The sequence below is a fragment of the Tetrao urogallus genome (genome assembly GCF_951394365.1).
Source record: "Tetrao urogallus genome assembly, chromosome: 1".
NCBI classification, from domain to species: Eukaryota; Metazoa; Chordata; class Aves; order Galliformes; family Phasianidae; genus Tetrao; species Tetrao urogallus.
In genome coordinates this window covers 10,827,382-10,851,543 of record NC_136813.1, presented here as the reverse complement: position 1 = coordinate 10,851,543, position 24,162 = coordinate 10,827,382, and the positions used below count along the sequence as shown (strand labels likewise).

At 46.5% G+C, this 24,162-nt stretch overlaps 1 protein-coding gene across 2 annotated transcripts in view; it reads right to left on the bottom strand.

Moving 5' to 3' along the window:
• Positions 1–4,850: 4,850 nt before the first annotated feature.
• AMOTL1 (angiomotin like 1) overlaps positions 4,851–24,162 on the bottom strand; it is a gene marked incomplete at both ends in the record, with an annotated part of 59,103 nt that continues 39,791 nt past the window's right edge. For both annotated transcript variants that reach the window (XM_079541875.1, XM_079541876.1), the window contains 7 exons: positions 4,851–4,954; positions 5,574–5,843; positions 6,296–6,522; positions 8,279–8,404; positions 9,679–9,869; positions 12,731–12,880; positions 19,111–19,256. In XM_079541875.1, the coding sequence (XP_079398001.1) occupies positions 4,851–4,954; positions 5,574–5,843; positions 6,296–6,522; positions 8,279–8,404; positions 9,679–9,869; positions 12,731–12,880; positions 19,111–19,256 (1,214 nt within the window). The remainder of the gene's footprint in view (positions 4,955–5,573; positions 5,844–6,295; positions 6,523–8,278; positions 8,405–9,678; positions 9,870–12,730; positions 12,881–19,110; positions 19,257–24,162) is intronic.

Below are 24,162 nucleotides of genomic sequence, written 5' to 3'. Positions count from 1 at the left end.
AGATGGGGACTGAGGCAGGCTGGAGTAGTGCAAAATAAAGAAGTACATTAAAAGACATTGCAGCAGAGCAGGTTTGTGCATTGGTGTGCTACTCTCCATGCTCCTCAGTGAAGGAGTTCTCCCCCAGGCATTCACAGCCCTACACTTTCTGTTCCTGTGTAGGGATCAGTGCTGAAAAATGCCATTTTTTGTTTGTTTGTTTTAAATGTTATTCATATTTCAGCTCTTGGCAACATCCATTTGCTTTAATGGGCAGTGGTAGATTCCCGTGCCAGGTTCTCAGACTCAGCTGCTACTTTTCACTCCACTTCTTCAGCTAAGGCAGAGATGCTCCTTGCGCACCCCCCAGCATGAAGGCACAGACCTTCAGTTCTGCTTGGATATTCCTCTGCCCTATAGCAGCGTGGATGTGCTGCCCTGCTTCAAACCAGCACTGGCTGAGGACCAAGAAGGGCCACGCAGGGTTACCCCGGAAAATATGTGCTCTGCTATTTTATTCATCTGGAGCTGAAGTGGTTGGTATGAAAGAAAACACCCCGTGGGGCTTCATGCCTCGAGTCAATGGATTCCTGCTCCTTTTATAGCTCAGGAATGCCAGCGAGCTCGGTTGGTGTTTCAGGGCTGTGAAGGCACAGCTTACAGTCTGGGTAACCATTAATCACAGCAGCACAGTGACAGCTGGGCACCTTCTGCTGCGCTTTCAGATGTGGGCAAGGATGAGTGCTTCCCAGCCAACTGAGATCTCTGTCCTAAGAGCAACAGAGCCACAAGGCGATAGGCTTCAGAGTCGGTGGGTAAAGGGTCTCAGCTCCCCACAGGCCTCTGCTATCCCACGGCAGTGCTGTGCATTTTCTGGGTATGCAATCCATCAGAGTACCCCTGTCAGAGGGTGCTGAGAGCCCCCAGCAGGATGCTCAGAGCCCAGCTTCACAGGTTGGGCTGCATCCAGCTCCCAGATTCGGGACACCTGGCAACGACCATCCTCCCAGCAAGGGATGTTTATGCTTGGAGTGTTTCTACCATGGTGCTGACAGCACTGGCGGTGCTAGCACAAACCTCGGTGGGTGATGTGCTCCGTCAAGTCCAGCTCAGAGCTATTTAAAGACACGAGGAATCAGAGCTTCTCAAGAATGCAGCTCACCGGTGGCTGGACGTTTGTTCCATTACAGCATGGGAGGAGAAAGCCTCTATCCCAGCAACCGACCAGAACAGGAGACACGTTGTAGCTGTGCAGCATGCTGAATCCAAGTGGATCATGAAAAGGTCTCCTCATTTGGGGCTGGATTGCTCTTCATTTCTGAATGCTTCTAAATGGTGATTTTGTTGATGGCTTTAGCTCTTCCAAGTTCTGTCCCTGTCTGTGCTAAGAGGACGCTGCCCCTCGCTTACTTCTGGGAAGCCTCAGTCATTAGTGACTTTGACATTTCAACAGATCACCTCTGGAAGTTTGCTTTGTTGCACTATTTTTTCCAGAGGGTAATATGCAAAATGTACTTAACGTGCAGCCTTAACCTGTTACAGAGGTGAAGGCACAATGCAAAAGCGGGATGAACCATTACAGCTACATACCTGAGTGCAGCTGGTGTTGAGGCTTTTCCCACCCCAATTCTGCTGTTGCCTCCATTGTTTTTTTTTTTCTTTTTTCTTCAATGAGAAAACAAAGAAAAGAAGCTCTGAATAAAAGGAGCTAACTCCCCAGCCTTGCTGCTCAATCCTGACTCAAAGAAAGATGAAAAGCCAAAATCTAAGCAACCATAGATTTCTATTCTTGGTAGTAAAAGGCCATCACAAGTACCCAGATATAGGAGGATTTTAGGTATCCTTCCCACATCGATCCAATGCCTGTCAAGCAAAGAAGTCCCAGACTCACAGGAATAATGAAAAAAAACCTACAAACAATGGGAGTGCTATGCTTAATGGGAATATCTTAATGGGAATATAGGGCCAAAGTATATTCTGATGCTCACCAAAGCACCTTGACATTCCAGCTTGATTTCCTTCAGGTAAAGCTGATCTGACTAAAACCATCTCAGGCTTGGCAAAGCTCTCTGCTTTACAGACCTGCTGACTCGGTGCCCACACACCACTGGTGCCAACAGCCATGGAAAACAAAGGAGGTGCAGCCTATGGTCAGCCAGGTCTGACCACTTCACTTAGCACACTGGGTGAATTGTTTACAAATTCCTTTCTTCTTAGGGACCGAATATACTCACGTTGGAAAAGTGAAGAAAGAAACACGTTTATACATTTATTATATACAATATTAAGGCACGAGTTAAAACAGCAAAGAATTAGAAATCTTTGGCTGACCAACAGTATCTATATTTGCTGTGGGTGACACGTAATGCTGCTCGTTTACCCACCTATGTACAAACGACCTTCCAGCTGTACAATACTGTACACCAACTCCTCTATACAACCAACAACAATAAAAGAATGACAGTATTTTACAACAAGTTCCCAACATTGCCTGGAACGGCTACAGCACCATTTCCCAAACCACCATTCAGTTCCAGGAGCTGGGAAACCCAGCAGGAAGGCAGCAGTGCTCCATGCAAACTATTCATGGTTGGTCTGCGGGGCAGCATTGGCTGTGAGCACACCTTTGATGGCACGTCCAGCTGCCTGCCTCTACAGAAGTCATTAAGCAGTTCCATCCAAAGAAATAATACAGCCAGTAATGACGTGCTTTGGGACTCCCAAGCAGCTGGGTATCCTTATTTCTTGGAGCAAAATGATGGCGTATTTACTGTCATTTTCCTGCCATCCCCTCGCTTTGCCATCCTCCTGGCCCAGTCCCAGCTGGGCAGCGCTGGCATGCGTGGGATTGGGAGGTGCCCACCTGCAGCCAGCCACAGCCACACGGAGGCCCGGCCTTTCTTTACGACCTTTAAATTAACTTTAGAGGAAAAATAAAATTATTTCACAAGGCATATATTAAGCGGCACAGCATCTTCAAAGGACTTTTACACATTTGGTTTTGCAAAGCTGCTACTACTCGAAACACACAGCTCTCCTGACGGCACGACCCACCTAGCACTGCTGCGTTAACAAGTGCAAAAACCAGAAGGAAGGCAACACCAACACATCTGTCTACACACACACTCAAATAAGTGCATGGACTCAGCACAGCAATTTTGTTTTACAACGAAGGTATCTCACAGCCATGGGGCTCCAGCACCTGCAGCCTTTGGGGTTGCAAGGACTTCAGTTTTCAGCAAAAGTACAGAGTAAAGTGCCTGATGTTCTCTCAGTGTTTCTCCTCCTCTTGATGCCTACAGGAAGGGAGAGCCTTGAGCCAGTCCTGCTCACATGTGTACCCAGGAGCACCCATTGCTTTTCCACTCTACACAACTTGGCATAAAATCCCACCACCCTTTTGCCAAAGCTAAATTCCTCCTGATGCCATAGGGGCACACTAGAAGATCTGGGAAGAGAAAAGCCAATAGAAAAATATCCTGGAGAGGAAAACTTCCCTACCAGCTTTTTTTTTGGCTCCTACTAGGAAACAGAAGGTATGTTATGAGTAACATTGCTGTGAGCTGGCTGTCTTACAGACAGGTGCTACCTCCTACAGAAACCAAGGGCTTAGCTAAAAATCAGAAACGTTTTGTCTTGGGTGAAGCAGGCTGAAAAGAGCCCACAGCTCAGCACACAACAGGTGATGCTCATGCACTGCTTTGCAGTTAAACATTCCAGGTTCAGTCCTGCACTTCTTAATGCAGAGTCCCACGTCAACCCAAAAGGCAGGTCTGTTTGCACAGGGAATGTGAGACTGAAAATAAGGAACTGTTCCTGTCCTGTCTGCAGACACTGCACAGTAAGAAGTATCTTCTGACCTCACATGCAAGCTTGGCTTAGTTCACTGAAATAACCGCAGAATGCATCAGTGGTTTCTGTTTTCTTCCCATCTCTCCCGTGTAAACAGCCCCGAAGAGTTCCTTGGGCTACACTCTGTTACAGTTTTGTGCTCAGATTCTCACTTGCTGAAACCTATGTGTTGCATCTGGCTCTGCGTTGGGGCACCTCACCTTCTCCATCTCTGCCCTGCACAGCCCTGTGGTGGAACTGGCTGGATCCTCCTCTGACTTTCCTTCCTGAAACTTTCCCAATGTTACAAAAGGGAACAGCAGGGTAATCTCCCTCCTTCACGTTCTTCCTCTGTGGAAATTCCAATGAGCAACTGCTCCTATCAAAAAACAGAAGTCTCAGCAGACTCAGAGTTTGCAAGACACGAATATTTGCACTGTAATCCGGCTCCAAGAGTAATACTTGCCTGGCCAGGCAGAGGCACCTGACCTGCATGTCAGGAAAACCACACCACACCACTTCAAATGAATACTTACAAGAACCTGCCGTGTACATCCACACACCAATAATTCACTAAAATCCAGCAGTGAATACTTTTGAGAAAGGAATCAATACTGAGGAAGATGCAAGTTTCTCCAATTATTGTCAGATGCTCTGCTGGCCTCAGAAAAGCCAGGATTTGGCTCCTGTCCTGGCTGCAGAGGCAGCAAAACAGAAGCACCCTGTGCACCCAGTCTGTAATCTTCCTTCTCCACCAGAAAATGCAGTTTGCTCTTTCCTCAATGACCATCTTCTCGGGCCACCTTTGGTTTTCAAAGTCCCCTTCCACTCAGAAAGTCCTGAACACTCATCTCTCCTCTTGGGTCCTCTTTATCTCTCGCCCGGTCCCAAGTCTCTGTGTAACAGACTCAAGCTTCAATTCAAGCACAAACTTTCTCCTTCCTTCTTCAAATTCTCAGAGTCAGTTTTTAAGGTTGGCACACCAACGATGTCCTTGGACGTGGATGTATGCCCACGAAAGCCCAGACACCATCCTCTGCTCAGATGAGGACTTCCATCATGTCTGTGTCTGGAAATTCAGGCTTGTGGAGCAAGCTGCTCACCCTGCCTTTGCTGTCGGGCAGCTTTCCGTGGCTGGAGTTCTCTGCAATGGAAACAAGGCAAAGTCAGTCTTCAGCTCAAATCCAGTAACGAATTGCCCGAAGTAAATACAAGACCTTTTTTTTTTTATTTTCCAAGGGAGAGGTACAACTGCGTGGCCTAAAGACTGAAGGCCAACTGGAGGGCAAGAGTCCCATAAGCCTTCCTGCACGAGGAAGGCCACAGTAACCCAAAGTTTCAAGCAGTTAAGGTATTCAGCCTCACTAGTGGCAAATAGGAAGTTTCTAGGGGGAGATTTGCTTTTGAGTAGAAAAAAGTATAAGAAACTGACTTTTTCAAAATTGCATTTGTAAAATATGTCTCTCCTTGATAAGGCTGCATGCCAGCAGTTTCCATATTCCAAGAATAACTGAAGTTGTATTTCTTTACAGAAAAACCCAAACCGTAACAACAAAACATTCTCCATTTTACTTTTTAGCCATACGTTTCTTTTAAAAACCAGGTGGTGCTTTCACTAACCATGGTTTAACCATTGGTTTGTATCCTCATTAGCATGAATGACGACATTTGTCACCCTGAGGGTGAACAAGCCAACAGGTCAGGGGAGCTGACACTCCACCGCTGGCCCTGCTGCCCCCAGGTGTGCTCCTGCCAGCACTCACCCAGTTTCTCCCCGGCTGGCCGTGCCCCCGGGGGCCGTGGTACCGGGCTGTGTGTCGGGGTGGTGCCCAGCCGGCCACGGCCGGGGAAGGAGGCGGTGGCAGGCCAGAAGAGCTCGGTGTTTTTGTCGGTCTGGGTGCTGTTGTCCTTGCTGCCCGTCTTCACATGGGAGGCTGCTGGTGCCGGCACGGGTGCACACGACAAGGAGGGCAGAGGGGGAGGCAGCGTGGGGCCCGGCGGGTGCTCGTGGTGCTCCTTCCCCAGGAGCAGCCCTGGAAACACACCGAGCGCAGCCATATCCAGCTCAGTCAGAGGTACTGCCCCATACTCACCCCGGAGCTACAACCCCCTTTTGCACACCCATCCCAGCCGCACCCTGGGGCAGGCACACACACCTTCACACTCCCATTGCACACGGCATCAAATGCATAGTAAGATGAGAGGTAACAGCCTATAGTTGCGCTGGGGAGGTTCAGGTGAGGTATGAGGAAACACTTCTTCTCAGAAGGAGTGGTGAGGCACTGGCACAAGCTGCCCAGGGGGGTGGTGCAGCCACCATCACTGGAGGTGTTCAGGAACTGTGAGATGTGGCACCGAAGGACGTGGTGAGTGGGCATAATGGGGGTGGGCTGGGGTTGATCTCAGAAGTCTTTTCCATCCTTAACAATTCTACGATTCTCTGAAGAGATGGACTAGCCAAAGCTTAACCAAAACCACAACTCACCTATGCTTCCCTTCCAGATCTTCTCCTCTTTCTTCTCCTCAGTGATCTGGTTGTTGGTGAGCGAGGTCTGGCGTGAGTGTGTGCCCGCCGCAGCAGCAATGGAGGGCACGGAACGAGCGGGTCGCAGGCTGGCACTGTCGGCTTTGCCGGGATCCTTCCGTGAGCGCTGCTGAAGGACCTTGATCATGGCATCCTTCTCGATTATTTTTGCATGGAGATTCTTTATTCTGCCAAAATACAAATGTTGTGCTTGCATGGCTGGAAAACAAGTTTATATGGGCAGCAATCTGCAGCCAAGGGTAGCAGGACTGCTCCCCAGGTACATGTCCTGCTGCTCTGTCATCTCTGCTTTTACGTGACCCGGATGAGGAAGCTCTCTGCAGGGTTTCTAAGAGATAACTATGCAGCCTGAAACAGGGAGCATTTCTGGCTATTAACTCCAAACGGGTTTATTTTGCATGGTTAGATGAAATCTCCTATTGCTGTGGCTTTACCAACACAGGAGAAGCAATGGGAGCAATATCCTGACTGCTGCGGATTGCTACCTTCACTGAAATAACACAAAAACACAAGCAACATTCCCCCACTGCCACCAAATCCGGAATCCCTCCCAGCTTGGCAGACTGCCACAGGGAGGAGTTTGCCTCAGCATTATCTGAATGAAAATCCTGAGTTAACCTCATAATTCAGGTCTGTTGGCAGCTGGAGGAAAGATTTGTTGCTAAAGTGATGGAAGGAGTTCCCTTTGGTGCCTATGGCAGCTGGGCTGGGCTCCCGGATCCCACTTAAGCCCTGCAGAAACCATCTGTTTGTGGTGTGCAAAGCTGGGACCCCAAAGACCATAGAAAAAGTTATCCGAAAATTCTCTCCGGGAATTATTAACAACTAATCTTACTGTATCTTTGCTGATGTACAACATACGGTCAAATCAACTACGTTCTGTGGAGCAGTGAAAGCTGAAACGCCACATCTGAAAAACTTACACATGCAAGGGAGACAGACAGTAAGATGCCTTTAGTTTTCATAGTCAGATGTCTAATTTGCAATGAAAACACAAAATCCTAATCCATTCTTCATGAAGTCATTGGCAAAACTATAGCTTCGCTAGAAGCAGGGTTAGCTTGCACGTGTGAGTGGAAAACAGAAACCAAATCCAGTAGAACAATCATCTGCACTTTCCACAAGCAACACATACACTGTTTAATAGAACTGTCTGCAGACTTGTCATTTTGTGGGAAAGACAAAAACGGAGCACGGATTTCAAGTGATTTTTCATTAAAAACCTAGAGACATCCCCAAGCACTCCCAAGGGATCTTTACTCATCAGCAGACCACTTTTCTCCAAAGAACAGCTGGGATGACAAGTGCAGCCCCATGCTCTAGCACCCATGTATCTACACAGCCATGTTTCCACTGGTGTACTGAAAATGGAGAAGTGCCATTGAACATTACCTGTGTTCAAAGAAGTGTATGCTATACGTTCTTCTACTGCTGGTAAATAAATATATACATATATATTTAGAGGTGTTTGGGGGACTAAGTTTTGCAGGCTTACTGCTAAATGCCATTTAAATGCCACTCAACACAACTGAGTGTGCACAACTGCACAACTGAGTGTATCCAGAAAGAACAACAAGCAGGCAACTAAGGAGAGCAGACGCTCTACTTGCTGATTATGTAGGAGTGGGATTACAACTTCAGCTTTTACAAAGAGATGCTCTTGTTTCCAGAGGGGGATTTTCAGTGAGATTAGGCAAGTATTTAGCTTCCTTGCATGCCAACCTACTTTTAATATTGGAACAACCTCAATTTTTCAAGAAGGTCAGTCTGGATGCAAGGCTTTGGTGCAAGTAGAGTAAGTTATCTAAGGACAGCGAGGAACCAAAGTGCATCCTGATCCCCCTTCCCAACACCCCACCCCACCACCCAAGGGAAGGAGCCCGGTGGGGTGACTCCAGTCCCATCCGCACAGCAGTTCCTTACGTGTACTCCATGTCCTGGCAGCGCCGGTTGGCCTGCACAATTTCCTCCTCCTCCTGCCAGCCCCGTGCCTCCAGTGTGCTCTCGCCATAGCTGCCGTTGTGTGAGTGGCTGGGGGCCGAGGTGTCCCTGGCAAAGTGATGGGACACCGTCAGTTGGGCCCCATGGACCGTGAGGATGGGTTTTGCAAGAGAGGTTGGTGCTTGCAAAAAAAAACCCAAGCCAAATCTCACGTTTGAAGAGTAATGATTGACTGTTGAAATGGATGGCTATTGGTTGTCTTGCTGTGGTGTACCCTCGGATCTGGGTTAGTCGTTAATGGTGTTAATAATTAGGACCAGTGCTAAAATCACAGCTGAGCCCTGTGAGATTAACAGTCATCCTGCAGGATGAGGTGAGACATCAAGAGGACTGACTCACCCACCGGGGAAACAGTCCCAAAGTCACCAAGGCTGCACCATGAATGAGAAACAAAACTGCATGCTTACGAAGGTGAAAAACAGAGCAAGTGCTGTCCAGAAGCACAAAAGGAATGCACTGTACTGAGATCAGCACACAGCCATATTTAACAAGGCAGATCTCATCTTAGGATGTATTCGGGGGATTTGGCTCTAAAGAAACTGGGGTGAGACATTAATTATCCTGACCCATCATTGTCGGAGACTTTGCTGCAACACATTGTGCGCTCTGGGGCACCACACTTTGACACAGACAAACTGGAGACTACCCAAACAAAAGCACTGGGAATAGGAAGGGGTTCCTACAGGACGCATGAGGGATGGCTGGAGGAAGCGGCTTTAGTTCAGGCCAGGAAGATACACCAAAGAATGTGTGTCTTCCAACATTTAAAAGGCTGTTATAACGCTGCCAGTGACCTGTTATTCATCTTGCACACCTGAGAAGGACAAGAATAAATTGAAGCAATCTGCAGCCAAGAGGTTTAGTTTAATGTTAGGAGAACTTTTTTAATTTGAAGCTTAATGAGGCAGTGAAACAGAAGACTTAGGCCACAACGCTTCCCTTGTTACAGGTTTTAAAATGAGGTTATAGAAACAGGCAGCAGAATGTGGGCTGGATGCAGCTGATACCAGTAGCTCCAGCTGTGTGCTGTGCATAACCTGCGAATAACCTCACCAGTTCTGAGTAATTTGGCATCCTTAGCTTGGTTTGAGCTTGGTGCCTGAGTTTGGTAAACTTTTGGACATGACCGAAAGGGTAAATTCTGTCTTTAACCAAACTGTACTTCACAGGTGTCACCTTACTGAGAGATGTATTAACTCTGCTGGAGAAACAGCATAGAAAGGCAAATCAAAATCCAGCCTTGGGGAAATACCCATTCCTTATTCCTCCCCTACACTTTCTGCTGCAAATAGAGCTGCCTGCTCACAGCAACACCATCTCACCTCTCCGTTGCAGCCGTGGCTGCAGCATTCATGGCAAAGTGCCTAATGGTGCTCTCCTCCAGGTACTTCTGCTCCCACTTGGTCATGTCGGCTTCCAGGGCCAGGATCCGCTCCTCCTTCTCCCTCACCAGCTCCATCAGTGCCGGCGCATTGTACTCGGGGAGGCTGCTGGGCTGGAAGCTGCCCTGCCTCTGCCGGAGCAAACAGCCACAGGTCATAGAATCACAGGATATCCCAAGTTGGAAGGGACCCGTAAGCATCATCGAGTCTACTCCTGACTCCACACAGCACCATTCAAACAGGACAGGACCACCACCTGACAAGCACAGGAGCTACCAGCCCTCATTCTCCATATGGACAGCTCAGCCTTGCATTAGCACATCGCCACAGGGGCTGTGTTGAGCCACCTGCACAAGATATTGGATTGCAGGAGTCTGGGCAGGCTGCCAGGGTGCCAGATCCCTCAGTGTACAGGGATTTTGTGGGATGCACCAAACCAAGGCAAAAAGGAATAAAGCTTTAAAACATATTCTTCTTGCCTGCCTCTGCTGGTACATCCCAGTCTAGCAGTCCCTGGAGATGCTTTATGAGGGCAGCAGGAGACTTTCCACCCACATGGGCAGAAGATCCCCAGAGGCTGTGAGGTGGTTCCCACAGGAGGCAGACATGCAGCCATGAATGTGGAAGAGCACTCTGGATTTATTCTGATCTACACAGGTTTATTTTGCTCTGTTACAGGCACTTAACTACAGCACCCAAGCTGCAAGTAAAACTGCCCTGAGCTCCTTGGTGGAGATGGGGCAGAAGAGAAAGCTCTGGGAAGATGTCATTATGGCCTTCCAGTACTTATAAACAGGAGCGGGACTGACTTTTTACATGGTCTGATAGTGGTATGACAAGGGAGAATCGCTTGAAACTAAAGGAGAGGAAATGCAGGTTAGATGTTAGGAAAAAAAATCTTTATTCAGAGGATGGTGAGCCAGAGAAGCAATGGTGAGCCCCATCCCTGGAGGTGCTCAAGGCCAGGCTGGATGGGCCCTGGGCAGCCTGAGCTGGTGGGGAGCAACCAGCCCATGGCGGGGGTTGGAACTGGATGAGCTTTAAGGTCCTTTCCAACCTAAACCATTCTATGATTCAGTGATAAGATCCAGCTCAGAGGCTGGGTGGAATGAGCCCATACTGGGAGGATGGGCACAAAGCTCTGTCAGAAGTCAGTATAAATAAATGGTGAGTTTTTTTTAATAAAAAAGCAATTTGTTACAGTTCACAGTGTACAATATTATGCTAAGGGGAAAATCATGTTCAGCTCTTCCTTCTAGACATTTATCTCCTGGTTACAGAAAAGAAGAGACAGCAGAGCAAGACTGCAGCTTTTGACTTGATGCAGTAATGACATGTTTGGAAGATACTTTCTGGAATAGTGCAGTAGGGAATAACCCTTAGGAGCAACTGCTGCAACCTCTCCTGCAAACCAGCCAGTGCACTCAGACACTGTCAGACCCCCGGCAGGAAGGCAATGTTTTGGAAGTACAGTTATGGTCTGTAAAACAGAGCCCCGCGGTGCTTTACTCGCAGTCAAAACATCTGCCAGCCCTGCATGCTCAGCCTGCAACTCCAAGTCAAAAGGATATTTTTTTGGTCAATGACATATTTTTTTGTCAAGACAATGACAATATGCTGTTTGGACTCGCTTGGGTCAGGGAGCAGAAGAGACTGGCTCACTGTCCCCTTGCATACCACATCCCTTCTTGCTGGTGAAGAGGAGAAAAAAGCTCTTTTCCTCTGTGTTGAGAAACAATTTCAGTAGATGTAACTCTGCCAAGAGAGACAGATCTGACTGAAAACACTGGGGCATCACTGCAAGCACCACGATTTGTTGTAATGCTGTATCTCATAAGGCCAGAAGTATAAAAATATCCCAAAGTCTCCCCATCAATACTGATAAGAGATGTGAAGTCAAAGAATCTTTGCTCTTCAAATTCTTTAAAAAGGACTGGTGTAGGCATGCAGGAGCTATGGCAACCTAAAATGCAGTTGCTAATTGCAGTTCCAAAAAAAAACACAAAGAAGGCAAGTTACAGAGGCATTTTTCTGACAAAATCATAGACACAGCCAGAACTCCCGCAGCAAGGACTTGGGTGGGAGTCCATCCCAGTTACCTAATCTATCCATTTGTCCTTCTGTCCCAGCCAACAAAGCCTTTTCTAGTTCCACACAGAATCATAGAATGGCCAGGGTTGGAAGGGACCTCAAGGATCATGAATCTCCAACCCCCCTGCCACATGCAGGGCCACCAACCTCCCCATTTAAAACCAGACCAGCCTGCCCAGGGCCCCATCCAACCTGGCCTTGAATACCTCTAGGGATGGGGCATCCATCCAGTTTTACCTTCGCTTACATTTATTTTTCTCAAATGATCTTTCCTTTCCACCAGCATCAGCATGTTATATCCCCGAGTGACTTATTTTTTAAGTCAGAGAAGAGCAGGCTAAGAAGCAATTGAGAAGAGCTACTGAAATACAGCATACAATTCCATGATTCTGTGAAAACCCAGAGGATGTCTGTATAATCTGTTTGCAAACTCCCCAGGAAAGGTTGTTGTAACAGATGAGTTTCTTGACAGATATAGGAGTGAGCCCTCCAGGAGTTACAGCAAAATCAGTCTTACTTATGTTGCTGTCTTTTACCCAGGCAGAGGTTTGATAAATGTGGTGCATCTGCTCACTCTGCACTAAAGCCAGTACTCGTGTATTGGATACTTGGTGCTAGCTGTGAACTGGAAATCCTCCCTGAAACCTCCTCATGCTTTTTTTCCCCCTTTTCACAGATAGCTGCGCCTGGGGACTGGGGAGAAAGAAAAGTCCAGAGTACCACTCAAAAGAACAACTGCATAGGACACAAGCTACCTCCAGCAGCCCCACAGCAGAGTTCAGTAATCATCCATTGGAAACCAAGGGCTCGATGGGCAATCCCAGCCCTAAAGCAAGGTGACTCTCAGAAGGGCTGAGAGAAGGCTCTGCGCTGAGTCCCACACAGGCTATCCCTGCCTCACCTGCTGCATGCGCAGTGAGTCCAGCTCCCGCTCCAGGCGTGTGCGCAGCCGCCGCTCCATCTGCTCCCTCTTCTCACAGGCAGCCTGAAGCTGTGTCAGTGCCTGCTGTAGCTTCTCTACCTTCTCCACATAGGCCTGCTTCCTACGCAGCTGCAGGTCACAAAATAGAATCAGAGAATGATTAAGGCTGGAAAAGACCACTACGATCACTTAGTCCAACCATCAACCCATCCCCACCATGCCCACTAACCATGTCCCTCAGTGCCACATCTACACACTTCTTGAACATCTCCAAGGACAGTGACTCTACCACCTCCCTGGGCAGAGAATTTTTTTCCAATATCCAGCCTGAACTCATACTGAAGGAAGCAAAGGTTGGTTTGGGTGGAAGGGACCTCAAAGATCGCCTAGCCTAAGCCCCTACCATGGGCAGTGACAGCTGTCAGTAGATCAGGCTGCTCAAAGCCTCTTCCAACTCTGAACATCTCCAGGGATGGGACATCCACAGCTTCTCTGGCAACCTGTTCCAGCCTCAGAAAGTGTGGGTTCTCCTCCTCTACCCCAGCTTTTTGTCATGAATTTTGTCACTGATACTGAAAGTTTTGGGGGATTGTAGCTTCAAGCTTGAAACTTGATTTAAACTTCTGATTTGGTGAGAGTGAATGCCAGAACTTTGCCAACACCAGTCAGGCCCATCTGCAACCTGGGTGGTAATAGGGGTGTTTGGGGTCATTGCTACAACCACCATGATCCCATTTGGGGCTTCTGATCTCATTTATTAGCGCACTTGTTTGGGAAGCTTCTCAGAAGCAAGACAGGAGGCAGAAAAATGCATTAACTCTCAGTGACGCTGGTGAACTACTAGATATACAAGAGACTGAGAGCTGCCTAGGCCAGAGCCAAGACAGTATTCTGGAGCCTATCTTATTTTTAAACACTTAAATTGCTACTGAACTGCAATGTGAGTTCCAACAGACATTTTTTTTCCTTGTGTGATGCTGGATTCACTTAGGTTTCCTCCCAACAACTACAGTGATAATAAAATAGATTTTTCTTAAAATTCTTCTTCCACTATCTCAAATCCACCCAGGTCACAGATGGAGTGAAACTGCTCACAGCGAAAGCAAAACTGGTTGAAGCAAAGTTCTGGCGTCCCATCCAGAACCAGCCACCTGCAGTGTGACCTCCCTAGCCCTGCTGTAATCTGGGCTAATGCTCATACTCCTACAAACTGCAGAAAAGCACTGAGATTATAATCCCCGCTGGTGTTTGGCAGCAGTAGGAGGACTGCATTCCTTGGGAGCCGATGACTGCAAAACAGACACACTGGTGGCTTCTTAGTGAATATGCTGTTTTGCAAGTAGAAAAGTGCCTGTGCCACCTCCCATCCCAGCTGTGTGAGCACAGATCCAAGAGGTGACGTGGGCTCCCAGCCTTCATCCACGTCCCCACATCCTGCTGGGTGCTGAGCAGGATCTATACCACATCAGCCAGAATTTGGCCTTAGAGCAGCCTTTTAGGGCTCAGGATTCACTCACTTATGCATGAGTGCTCCTTTGTATATGTGGGTGAGGCCAAGCACGTTTACTGCCTTAGCAATCAATTTTGTTAGATAAGCAACAAGACAGTTCCCACATTCATATACTTATAGGAAAGTTCTTGAACCAAATCTGACCTTTTTTCATCCTGTCTGCAGATTTGTAAGAAATATTTCATCCACGTGCACTTAAGAAGCAAAGTACAACATGTTGTCACTGAAATTAATGGGCTTGCTAGTTGCTGTGAGGGAGGAAGGTTGTAATCAGAAATACATGATTCTAAGCTCCACTGCCTTGTGGAGTCCCAGGCTCAAAGGAAAAATGGCTGGAAGTTACCTCAGCAGGTACCAGTCTATCCTCCTGCTACCAGATAGGATCAATTCTACCTAAGTCACTGGCTGGAGAGCTGGGTCGACCCAGCAGGTTGAAGGAGGTGATCTTCCCCCTCCTACTCTGCCCTGGTGAGGCCACAGCGGGGGTATACTGTGTCCAGTTCTGGGCTCCCCAGTTCATGAAAGACAGGGAACTGCTAGACAGAGTTCAGCAGAGGACCACAAAGACAAAGAGGGGTCTGGAGCATCTCTCTTATGAGGAGAAGAGGCTGGGAGACATGAGAGTGTTCAGCGTGGAGAAGCTTGAGAGGGGATCTTATCAATGCTTATAAATAACTAAAGGGCCAGAATCAAATGGATAGTCCTGGGGTCTTTTCAACGGGGCCAGGTTCTTTTCAGTGGTGCTCAGTGACAGACAAGGAGCAATGGGCACAAACAGCAACACAGGAAGTTCCATAAAAACATGAGGAAGAACTTCTTTACTGTGAGGGTGACAGAGCACTGGAACAGGCTGCCCAGGGAGGCTGTGGAGCCTCCTTCTATGGAGATACTCAAGACCCACCTGGATGCCTACCTGGATGCAACCTGCTCTAGGGAACCTGCTTTAGCAGGGGCTGGACCTGATGATCTCCAGAGGTCCCTTCCAACCCCCCACAATTCTGTGACTGTATGAAAAGCTGGTGGACGTCTGTATAATCTGTTTGCAAACCCCCCAGGAACATGGACACCACAGCCTTTCCCTACAAACGACTTCATGACCTATTTTCCTTTGCTGCTTGAAAACTTTTACCCTAATGCCTAATCTGGCTTTCTCTTTTGCAATTTAAGCAAATTACTTCTTGTTCTGCTTCCAAAGTGTGATCTACTAGAGCAAGAAGCACTTAATGAAACAATTCACGTATTCACAAAATCAGCAAACTTGTCTGAATGCTGCTCTTGTCCCACTGGTTAGGAAAATAAAGATGAAGAGCTAAGGCCAAAAGGGGCTGATCCAAACCTTGTGTCCATGAAGCAAAAAAGTCTGAGAGACCAGTGGGTCTTATGAAAAAATTTCTGCTCTGGGAACTAAACTCTGGTTTGAGTTACAGAATAGCGACTGGGAAAAATCTATGGATTTGACTGTAAGAGATGGAGGATTCACTGACTTGCTACGTAGGTTGTTTCCATGTTAATGACTCTTTTCTTCTGGCCTGATTTGCTCAGCTTTAGCTCCCAAACACTGCAGCTCATTATCTCACCTCATGTTAAAAAGCGATGTTTAATCTGGCTGACAGCAATCTCTTCTTAATCTTCATGTGTACGGACCCAAGCTCAGCCGTCTCTTAACTTTAATTGTTCACCAGCAAAGAACATCTTCTGGGCTTCAAATAAATTCTATGGCTCTTTCCTGACCTCTCTCCAGTTATTCAGTTGTTTCTCTGACACAATTCCAGCAGCAGTGTCTAAATGACATGTGGTGGTAACACCACCTACATACTTTTGAATTAAATCCTTCTACTAGCAAGCACTCAAGATAATGTAGATTTACATAGTATATTATGTTAATTCAACTTAGCAGCTGCTGCTTATTTCTCTTGATTTGAAAAGCTTTTAAACTCAATTACATTTTGGTGCTACAAGAAATCTATGTGGAATTACAAAGCAGTGCATGAGGTACAACTCAATTATAATCATCACCTTTATGTGAGTGATTTTTTGTTTCTTTCAGTATATCCCAAATTATAACAAGAATACCTGGTTTGAGACGAAGACTCAAAACTTGAAGATTATTTGGTTTGCATATGTGTCAAACTGATCTCCAAGAAGTGGAGATCGTTAAAAAAGTGGTCTCTTTTAGTGGTGGAACAGACCAAAAGCAAGGGAAAGTGCAATGAGGAGTTTGGGTACATGCTGACAGTCATAGTTTAACCATGCAGTGCCCAAGTTGCTTGGCACTGCACTGCACTGAAACCACAGTAGCTGTGAGAAAGCTCATTTAACTCCTCTTAGAATGAAAACCACATAAGCACTACTAGCTTAACATGGGTCTGCTGAGGCTGAGGGCTCTGACTAACTCTGGGAATGTGGTTGCATCACATTCATTCACTGTCAGCTCTTGGATCTAACATGCTCTAGGGCACGTAGGTTACCACCTCTGCAACACATAACATGCTCCAGACAAGAGGTTATCATCCCTGTAACACCTACTGTGCTCCAGCCTTGAGGTTATCACCTCAGTAACACCTAACACGATCTGGGCAGAAGGTCCCTAACCCACCTTGAGCAGAAGATCACTTCCTGAGGAACACCAAACATGTAGGACCTTACCAGATCTCTTCACAGGAATATTTGTCCTCTCTCAGTTTAACTTGTAATTCCCATCCAGCAAAGGCATATTTTTCTTGGAAGACTAGGCTAGGAACTGGCAACTGCAAAGCTTTAAGACACAGAGCCTCGAGACTGCAAATGTATTTACAGGTTAAAGACAGCTTTTTATACCACCTGCCTGGAAATCTGTGTTTATGCTTCTGCTGCCTTCACCAGTGTGTGATTAGCAAGTTGGTATTACCTGCCAGTATCACACTGACACTGTGGAGCAGCCAGAAGCTAAACACATTTCTTCCCATTCCCTGTGTGATGCTGTGTTTGCAGAAGCAGGTGTTGCTACCTAAAGCATTTCTTTATTCAGCCACTTTATAAGAAAATGTAAACAGAAAAGCCCTGGTTACCTTTAAGGCAAACAGTATTGAGTGAATAGTGGACAGATGAAAGCTATACTAGCTCCTGCAGCTATCCCAAAGGGACTGCCCTAAATACACTGGGAAGATGAGCAGTTTAACAGAGGAGCACTTAATCTTAATGGGATCCTCTTCCTGCTGCTGAGTGTATTTGCCAGAGGCAATGAAGTTTTAAAAATGTTTTCAAACAAGAAGTCAGAATGGTCTAGTGGCCAGGAACGATACAACATTCACCTTCAGTACTTGAAAACCACCAGGTTGTGAGTTATCATTAATTAGCCTACAGGAGGGTCTGTCTTGAACTGCATCAAGTTACTTGCCCACTCCTCGCAAGACAACTGGCAGGATTCATCCCCGGGCCAACCTCTGTGAGAGTGCAGCTAGGAAATGAGGCACCAAAGGGAACAGAGCTGACCAACCTTATTACTCTCTTCCAGTACCTGAAAGGTGCTTACAGTGAGAGCGGGGTTGGTCTCTTCTCACTGGTGACAGGTGACAAGACGAGGGGAAATGGCCTCAAGTTGCGCCAACATAAGTTTAGGTTGGACGTTAGGAAACACTTCTTTACAGAAAGGGTGGTTAAACATTGGAAGGGGCTCCCTAGGGAGGTGGTTGAGTCACCATCCCTGGATGTGTTTAAGAGCCGTTTGGATGTGGTGCTCAGAGATATGATTTAGCAGAGGGTTGTCAGAGTCAGGGTACTATGGTTAGGCTGCGGTTGGACTTGATGATCCTTGAGGTCCCTCCCAACCTGAGTAATTCTGTGATTCTATGACCATGCCAGCATTCTGTGCTAGGTGAGCATTCTTCCCCTCACTGATGGAGCCTGCTCAGACAGTCAAAACTTTTAAATTTATTCCCCATAAAACATCTTCCTTCTTTATTGGTCCCAGGGACTGATATTTCAGGGTCAAAAAGTCCTATTACAACAGTCCTGTCTTATCTGCCAGAGCACACAGGCTTTCAGCTAACTATTATTTGCAACTTCTCATTGAAGGTCCGTAAGGAACACAATAAATTGAAATTTATTGATCTCCAGTAACAGAGAACTGACATCACTCTTGGTTATTGCTAATACCGAGCATTATTTCCATTTTGAACTTGCTTAGCTTCAGATCCAGCTACTAGATGTTGTACTGTATTTGCCAGTTTGAAGAGCCCTCTATTCTTAGGATTTATCCTCCTGTTTGAATACTGATTTTCACTATTGGGCTTACATGACCATCTTTAAGAATGCCTTGGGGGTTTTGCATAGATGACACTTTGGGAGTCTTATGGTACAACAGGTTTTTTCAGCTCTGGGATAAATACTGTAGCTCCAAATCCTGAGGGTCTTGCCTGTAGCCAGATCAGCTCATTCTTTGAAGACCACAATTCACATGCAAAGTTGCTAAGCCCTAGACTGCTGTGCTGCAGTCCTGGAATTCTCTGGGGAGATACGGGATGTACCAGGATCACATGTTTATATCACAGCTCTGAATCAGTGAGTCAGATTTTTGTTTGATATTTCTAAGCCCTACCAATACCTCAGCCATCAACTATTTCAGCTTAGAAATGCTCCTGATTACATGTTGAAAGCTCTGCCTTGAAAACATCTATGGTTGTAGTCTCCTTTAATTGCTTTCCTGGCTCAGTGCTGTACTGCTATGCATTTTCTCTGCTGGACAGACACCACATGGGAGCAGGAAAATGTGCCACATGATGGCCAGAATAGATTCCGGACTGGGATGGAATAAGTCTTATCTGCAAGCTACCATTAGCATCAGAGCAGAGGAATGATGCCCACGCCTCACCTCCTCTTCCAGTTTGATGACTTTGGCTTGAGCATTGTTTAGGGCCTGGTCAAGGATTTCAATGTGCCTGCGCTGATCCTCATTGGCAGAGCGCATGGCTGCCAGCTCCATCTCCAGCTTCTCCTTCTCTTTCAAGTGTTCCTTGTCTGGAAGAAAGACAAGAACATTGTGGATAAGATTTAAAATGACATCAAAAAATAAAGCTAAGTTCAGTCAGCTCTTCTCGCAATTTTCCCTCAGCAACAAAACTCACCATCAATTTTGCTGACAACCTACCTACTGAAAAGCTCAGCTCCACTTATATGAAGTTCTTTACTTAGAGGGCGGTGATGCCCTGGCACAGGCTGCCCAGAGAGCTGTGGTGCCCCATCCCTGGAGATGCTTAAGGCCAGGTTGGATGGGGCACTGGGCAGCCTGAGCTGATGGGGGACAGCCAGCCCACAGCAGGATGGGAACTGGGTGATCTCTAAGGTCCCTTCCAACCTAAGCTATTCTATGATTCTGTGATCTATCTCTGCTCTGACAGCACTGAGAAACCACTTCAGGAAATACAAATATTGCAATCTGACTGCTGGATCTCCAGTGTCAGTCTACAAACAGTTAATAAGGAGAGGAACAGGGGATGGAAGTTTCATTCAGTGAAATCTGAGATTTCAAAATCTGGCCTTCGTTCTGAATCATGGCAAAAATAGAGCATTTGGAAAGCCTCCAAGAAAGAATATTTTCTCCAAAAATTAATTTGGCACCAATTAAACCTTGTTTTGACTTTTGACTTTTTTAAACCCGGTATTACAAAATGCATTTTTTTTTCACTGAAGCAAAAAGTTGCTCCAAAACCAGCAAACTGTGGAAGATCTGCCTCTAACATCCAGTCCCCCCAGCAGGGACACTCAAGTCACGAAGGCCCTCCAGCCACCTCCCCACCAGTCACTGAGGAGGGACAGGACACCTCACATGGCTTTTTTCAGAAACAAACTGCCCCTTGAAGGACCTTATTCTTCCTTAATCATAAGCAGGATACGATCAGCATTAATTTACTCCCTCTTCATTGTGTCTGCAGTGAGGGGAGACGAATACGAGCTGAGCCATGTGGAGGAAGGCACAAATGGCTCAGGTGAGCCCAAACCCATCTGGCCACCTCTCTGTTTGTCCTAAAAGGAGAAATACAGCACTCAACAAAAACAGACCCGGAAGCAACACAGCAGATCAGCCTCTGCATAGCACTGAGACTGCTGGGCACTCTACTTTGCCGACCAGCACTGGGAGCCATCTGAGGAGGACATGGCTTTTGGCTTTCCACATTGGCCAGGAATTTTAAATCTGACACACAGGCCTCATCATTCAACACATTTACTTTGGTCTGATTCACCAGAAGAAACATTACTGTCTATTGTATGAAAGTGTAAATCTGGGAAAATGATCAAGCAGCTCATTTCATTAGAGGGTGAAGAAGCCAGAAGACAAATGCTATTTCAGTCTTGTGGCATTCAAGCATCTTATGCTAGGACCATGCTTGCTGTGCTCTGAGCTTGAAATCTGCCATATGAGGACAGTGTGCACAACACCAGGACCTGAGACATACACTTATGACTCTCATCCAAAGCACTCCAAGTAAGTTTTCTATTCCCTCCCCTAAAATGAGGATAAGATCATGTTGTACACAGAATGACTGCTGAACCCACTGGAAAGCTGGCAAGAAAAATTTGCCTAGCAGCACTTTCCTACACTGTATTGATTTTTAGTTAGAAAGGACTTTACTGAATATATCTCAAATTCTCACATACATACAAGGCATCCTTGTAAGTAAAAAAATTAGTTTTACTGTACTACACTGTGCATATCCCTTCAATTTTGACATGTGATTTTTACCCAACAGACTCCAGCTAATAACTATTCCTATTTTCTTATGGGCCACTGCCACATCCCATTAATAGTGGCCTTCTATGACGGCGTAACTGTGCCAGTGGACAAGGGAAGAGCCACTAATATCATCTATTTGGACTTCAGTAAGGCCTTTGACACAGTTGTGCATACAGACCTCATGCTTTAACAAAAAATTTTGATCACATCAGTCTTGAAAAGAAAAAGAGAAATGTTTTTATTTGCTTACATCAGCTGAATGTGTGCCCTCAAAGCTACCCATACCTAAACACTATATAATATCTAAATAACAACTTATCTGCCTAACTTAGCAACCATATCAGTATGCCTTGAGCTGTTTTTCTCCTTGCTGCAATACTGCAAAGCAGTGACACTGACAGCCTTTAAGGCTCTCCTTGTTCCTGTGGAATTACTGCTGTTGGCGGAAGAAATTACATCAAATGACAGCGAGAATCATTTTTTATCAAATTATATCAATTATATCAAATTCTGTGAGAACAGAATTTGCCTGCAAGAGATTTGCTGAAAACAGGAATCCCTCGCATACCACATTCCTTGAGGTGCTTCCAACAATCTCTTGTACACAGGTTTATATTTCTCCATGATCACTCTTTGCTCACAGCTGTTAATTCCAACGGTGCTCCAGTGACCATGACTTTCTTAAGCAAAACCTGTGAGACGTATTAAGACTCCCATCAGTCTTGCAACTCGCAACATGGCAAGTGAGTGGAGGAGCTCCATTGCCTGACATCCACGAGTATGGGCCTATATGACAGCAGCAGTTGCCAGTCCCCAGCAATCTGGCTGATTCACCAGGATGGGCTGAGGCACCAGAGCTGCCTGTTCTGCTCATCCACTTCCATCAAGACTAGGGCAGCTCTGGTGGCCCTGTGACTCCACCTGCAGTGATCAGCAGAAGGACAGGTAAAATCTGAAGTGAGGACAGGACCTTCTTGCCCATTCTAAAGACATTAGTGATTATCATCCCAAAAATATGTAGAGTGAATGAATAAATAGATCCCATTCACTAAGTTTGGCTGTACCGAAAGGAGATTTTTCGTAGCTTTAGTAGATTCTTCACACATTAACCAGGGCCATGTTGCCAGGTCAAGACTTTGACCAGGTTTGCCAGGTCCATGGAAGCAGCACAGCCAATGTTCACCTGTCCCTCTGCCCTCTGCAGCTTGGTAGTGATAGTCTGGGCCAAGCCAAGCATGAAGCTGTAAAGTAGGACTGAGAAATGAAGCATTTCTTTCTGTTCTCATTCTCAAGTCCCAGTGAGAAAACTGGAAAAAAATCCCACACAAAACAAAAATAAAAAGATGATAAGAATGGCCTCCCCAGATTTATCAGGCAATGTATTTAACGGGAGGGATAACTAAAGGCTCACTCTCAAAAGAACATTTCTGAAAAGCAGGAGCACAAATGAGTCACCATCTCTTTTCAGCTCATCCAGCATCCAGGATGGGAAGGATGAAGCCTCTCTGTACATTCACCCCAAACACCTCTGCAAGGAGCAGCTCCCCGTGGAGCAGGCTGAGCCCTGGCTGTTGTGTGCATGCCACAAATGCAGCTGCATTCGTACAAACTGCGCTCCTGTGCTGCAGAAAATGAGACAACACAGGTCTCCCCCACACTCTTCTCAAGGCTGCATTAACCCCTGCATGCTGGCCAAATGCCAGAGGAGCTGGCTACAAAATGCTCCTCCTGCAGTTTTGCTCATAAATGGCACGTTCCTGGCAGCTCTTGCAAATTTCTGCCATGTAAAGATCGAGGAAAGGCTGAGAAGCTGTAGGAGTTGATGCTCGGGGGAGTTGAAGTCTCTGGATTCGTTTTCTCATACGGTGACTAACAAGGATTTTTTGGTGGAATTAATAGCTGTAATGAATTTCAATGTATTTAACAAGTGGTTCACTGTGTGGTTACTCATGGTCACTGACCTAAGGGACGCAGAAAAGTTTCAACTCTGTCCTCCATTATCACAGAAAGTCACTGCATGGCCAGTGTATGGTAGCTTTCATTATCCTACAGAAGTAAATCCAGCAGCTCAAAGTTGCTTTGATTTACAGGTTGGGCACTGCCACTTCCATGTAGCAGTGAATGCCCCATCCCTGGATGTGCTCAAGGCCAGGTTGGATGGGCCCTGAGCAGCCTGAGCTGGTGCGGGGCAAACAGCCCATGGCAGAGAATTGGAGCAGGGTGGGCTTTAAGGTTCCTTCCAACCTAAGGCATTCCATGTTTCTATGATTCTATGTCATGAAGCAGAAGCCAGGGAGAGTTTGACCTTTATAAGTTGAAAACTGTCACTGGTCTTCCATTCCACTTTCTTTTGGAGGGCAGGGGAAGTCATGCGGAACAGATGGGTTTTTTTATACAACACACTCTCTTCAGGCTCCTGCTCCCTGTGCACATGCCCTTATTTTGGGGAAACGAGAGCAGCAGCTTCCCCATCTTCCACGTGTGCTCCTCAGGGCTGTGAAGCAACAGAGCAAGGGTTTCCCCTTCTTTAACTCCCGGAACTTGCACTGATTATTTCCTATTTTAATACCAAAGGACTTTCAGTCTGCCCAAAACACCACTCTGAAAAACATCTTCTGAGCGTTTTTTTGGCTAGGTTCATTTGATGGGAACATTTCTTCATCTGGGATTTTTAGGCTGGAGATATGTGCACAAGTGCTGCACAGCACATCCACAGCACACTGCCACAAAGCACGAGGCTTTACTACGACACTATGAAAACTGTCTGCACATCCCCACTAATGGGCCCAGAGCCATGCAGGGTAAACTCAGATGGATGCAGTCTCCAGTCTGCCTCAGACACCTGAGAAAACAGTCCCTTGGAGGAACCCCTGCTCTGACAGAGGGGCTCTAAGTCCAGAAATCCCAGAAAAATACACAAAATTCTCAGACTCCACCAAAATAAATTCTTCCTGTGATACGCACACCCTAAGCTTTCTCTTTGTCCCGTGCCTTTGAAATCACCCTCAGTCTCTCCCTTTTTGCAGCACCTGTCTCCTTCTGCCTATAGTTCTTCTGATGCCTGTATGGGCCCACACACCTTCATCGGTCACTGCTTCATGTCTTTCCTTAAATGAGCCCTTTTAACTGAAAAAATATCACATAATTACGATGAAACTAACAGGTTGTGAGTTCTCTACTGTGCCACATACT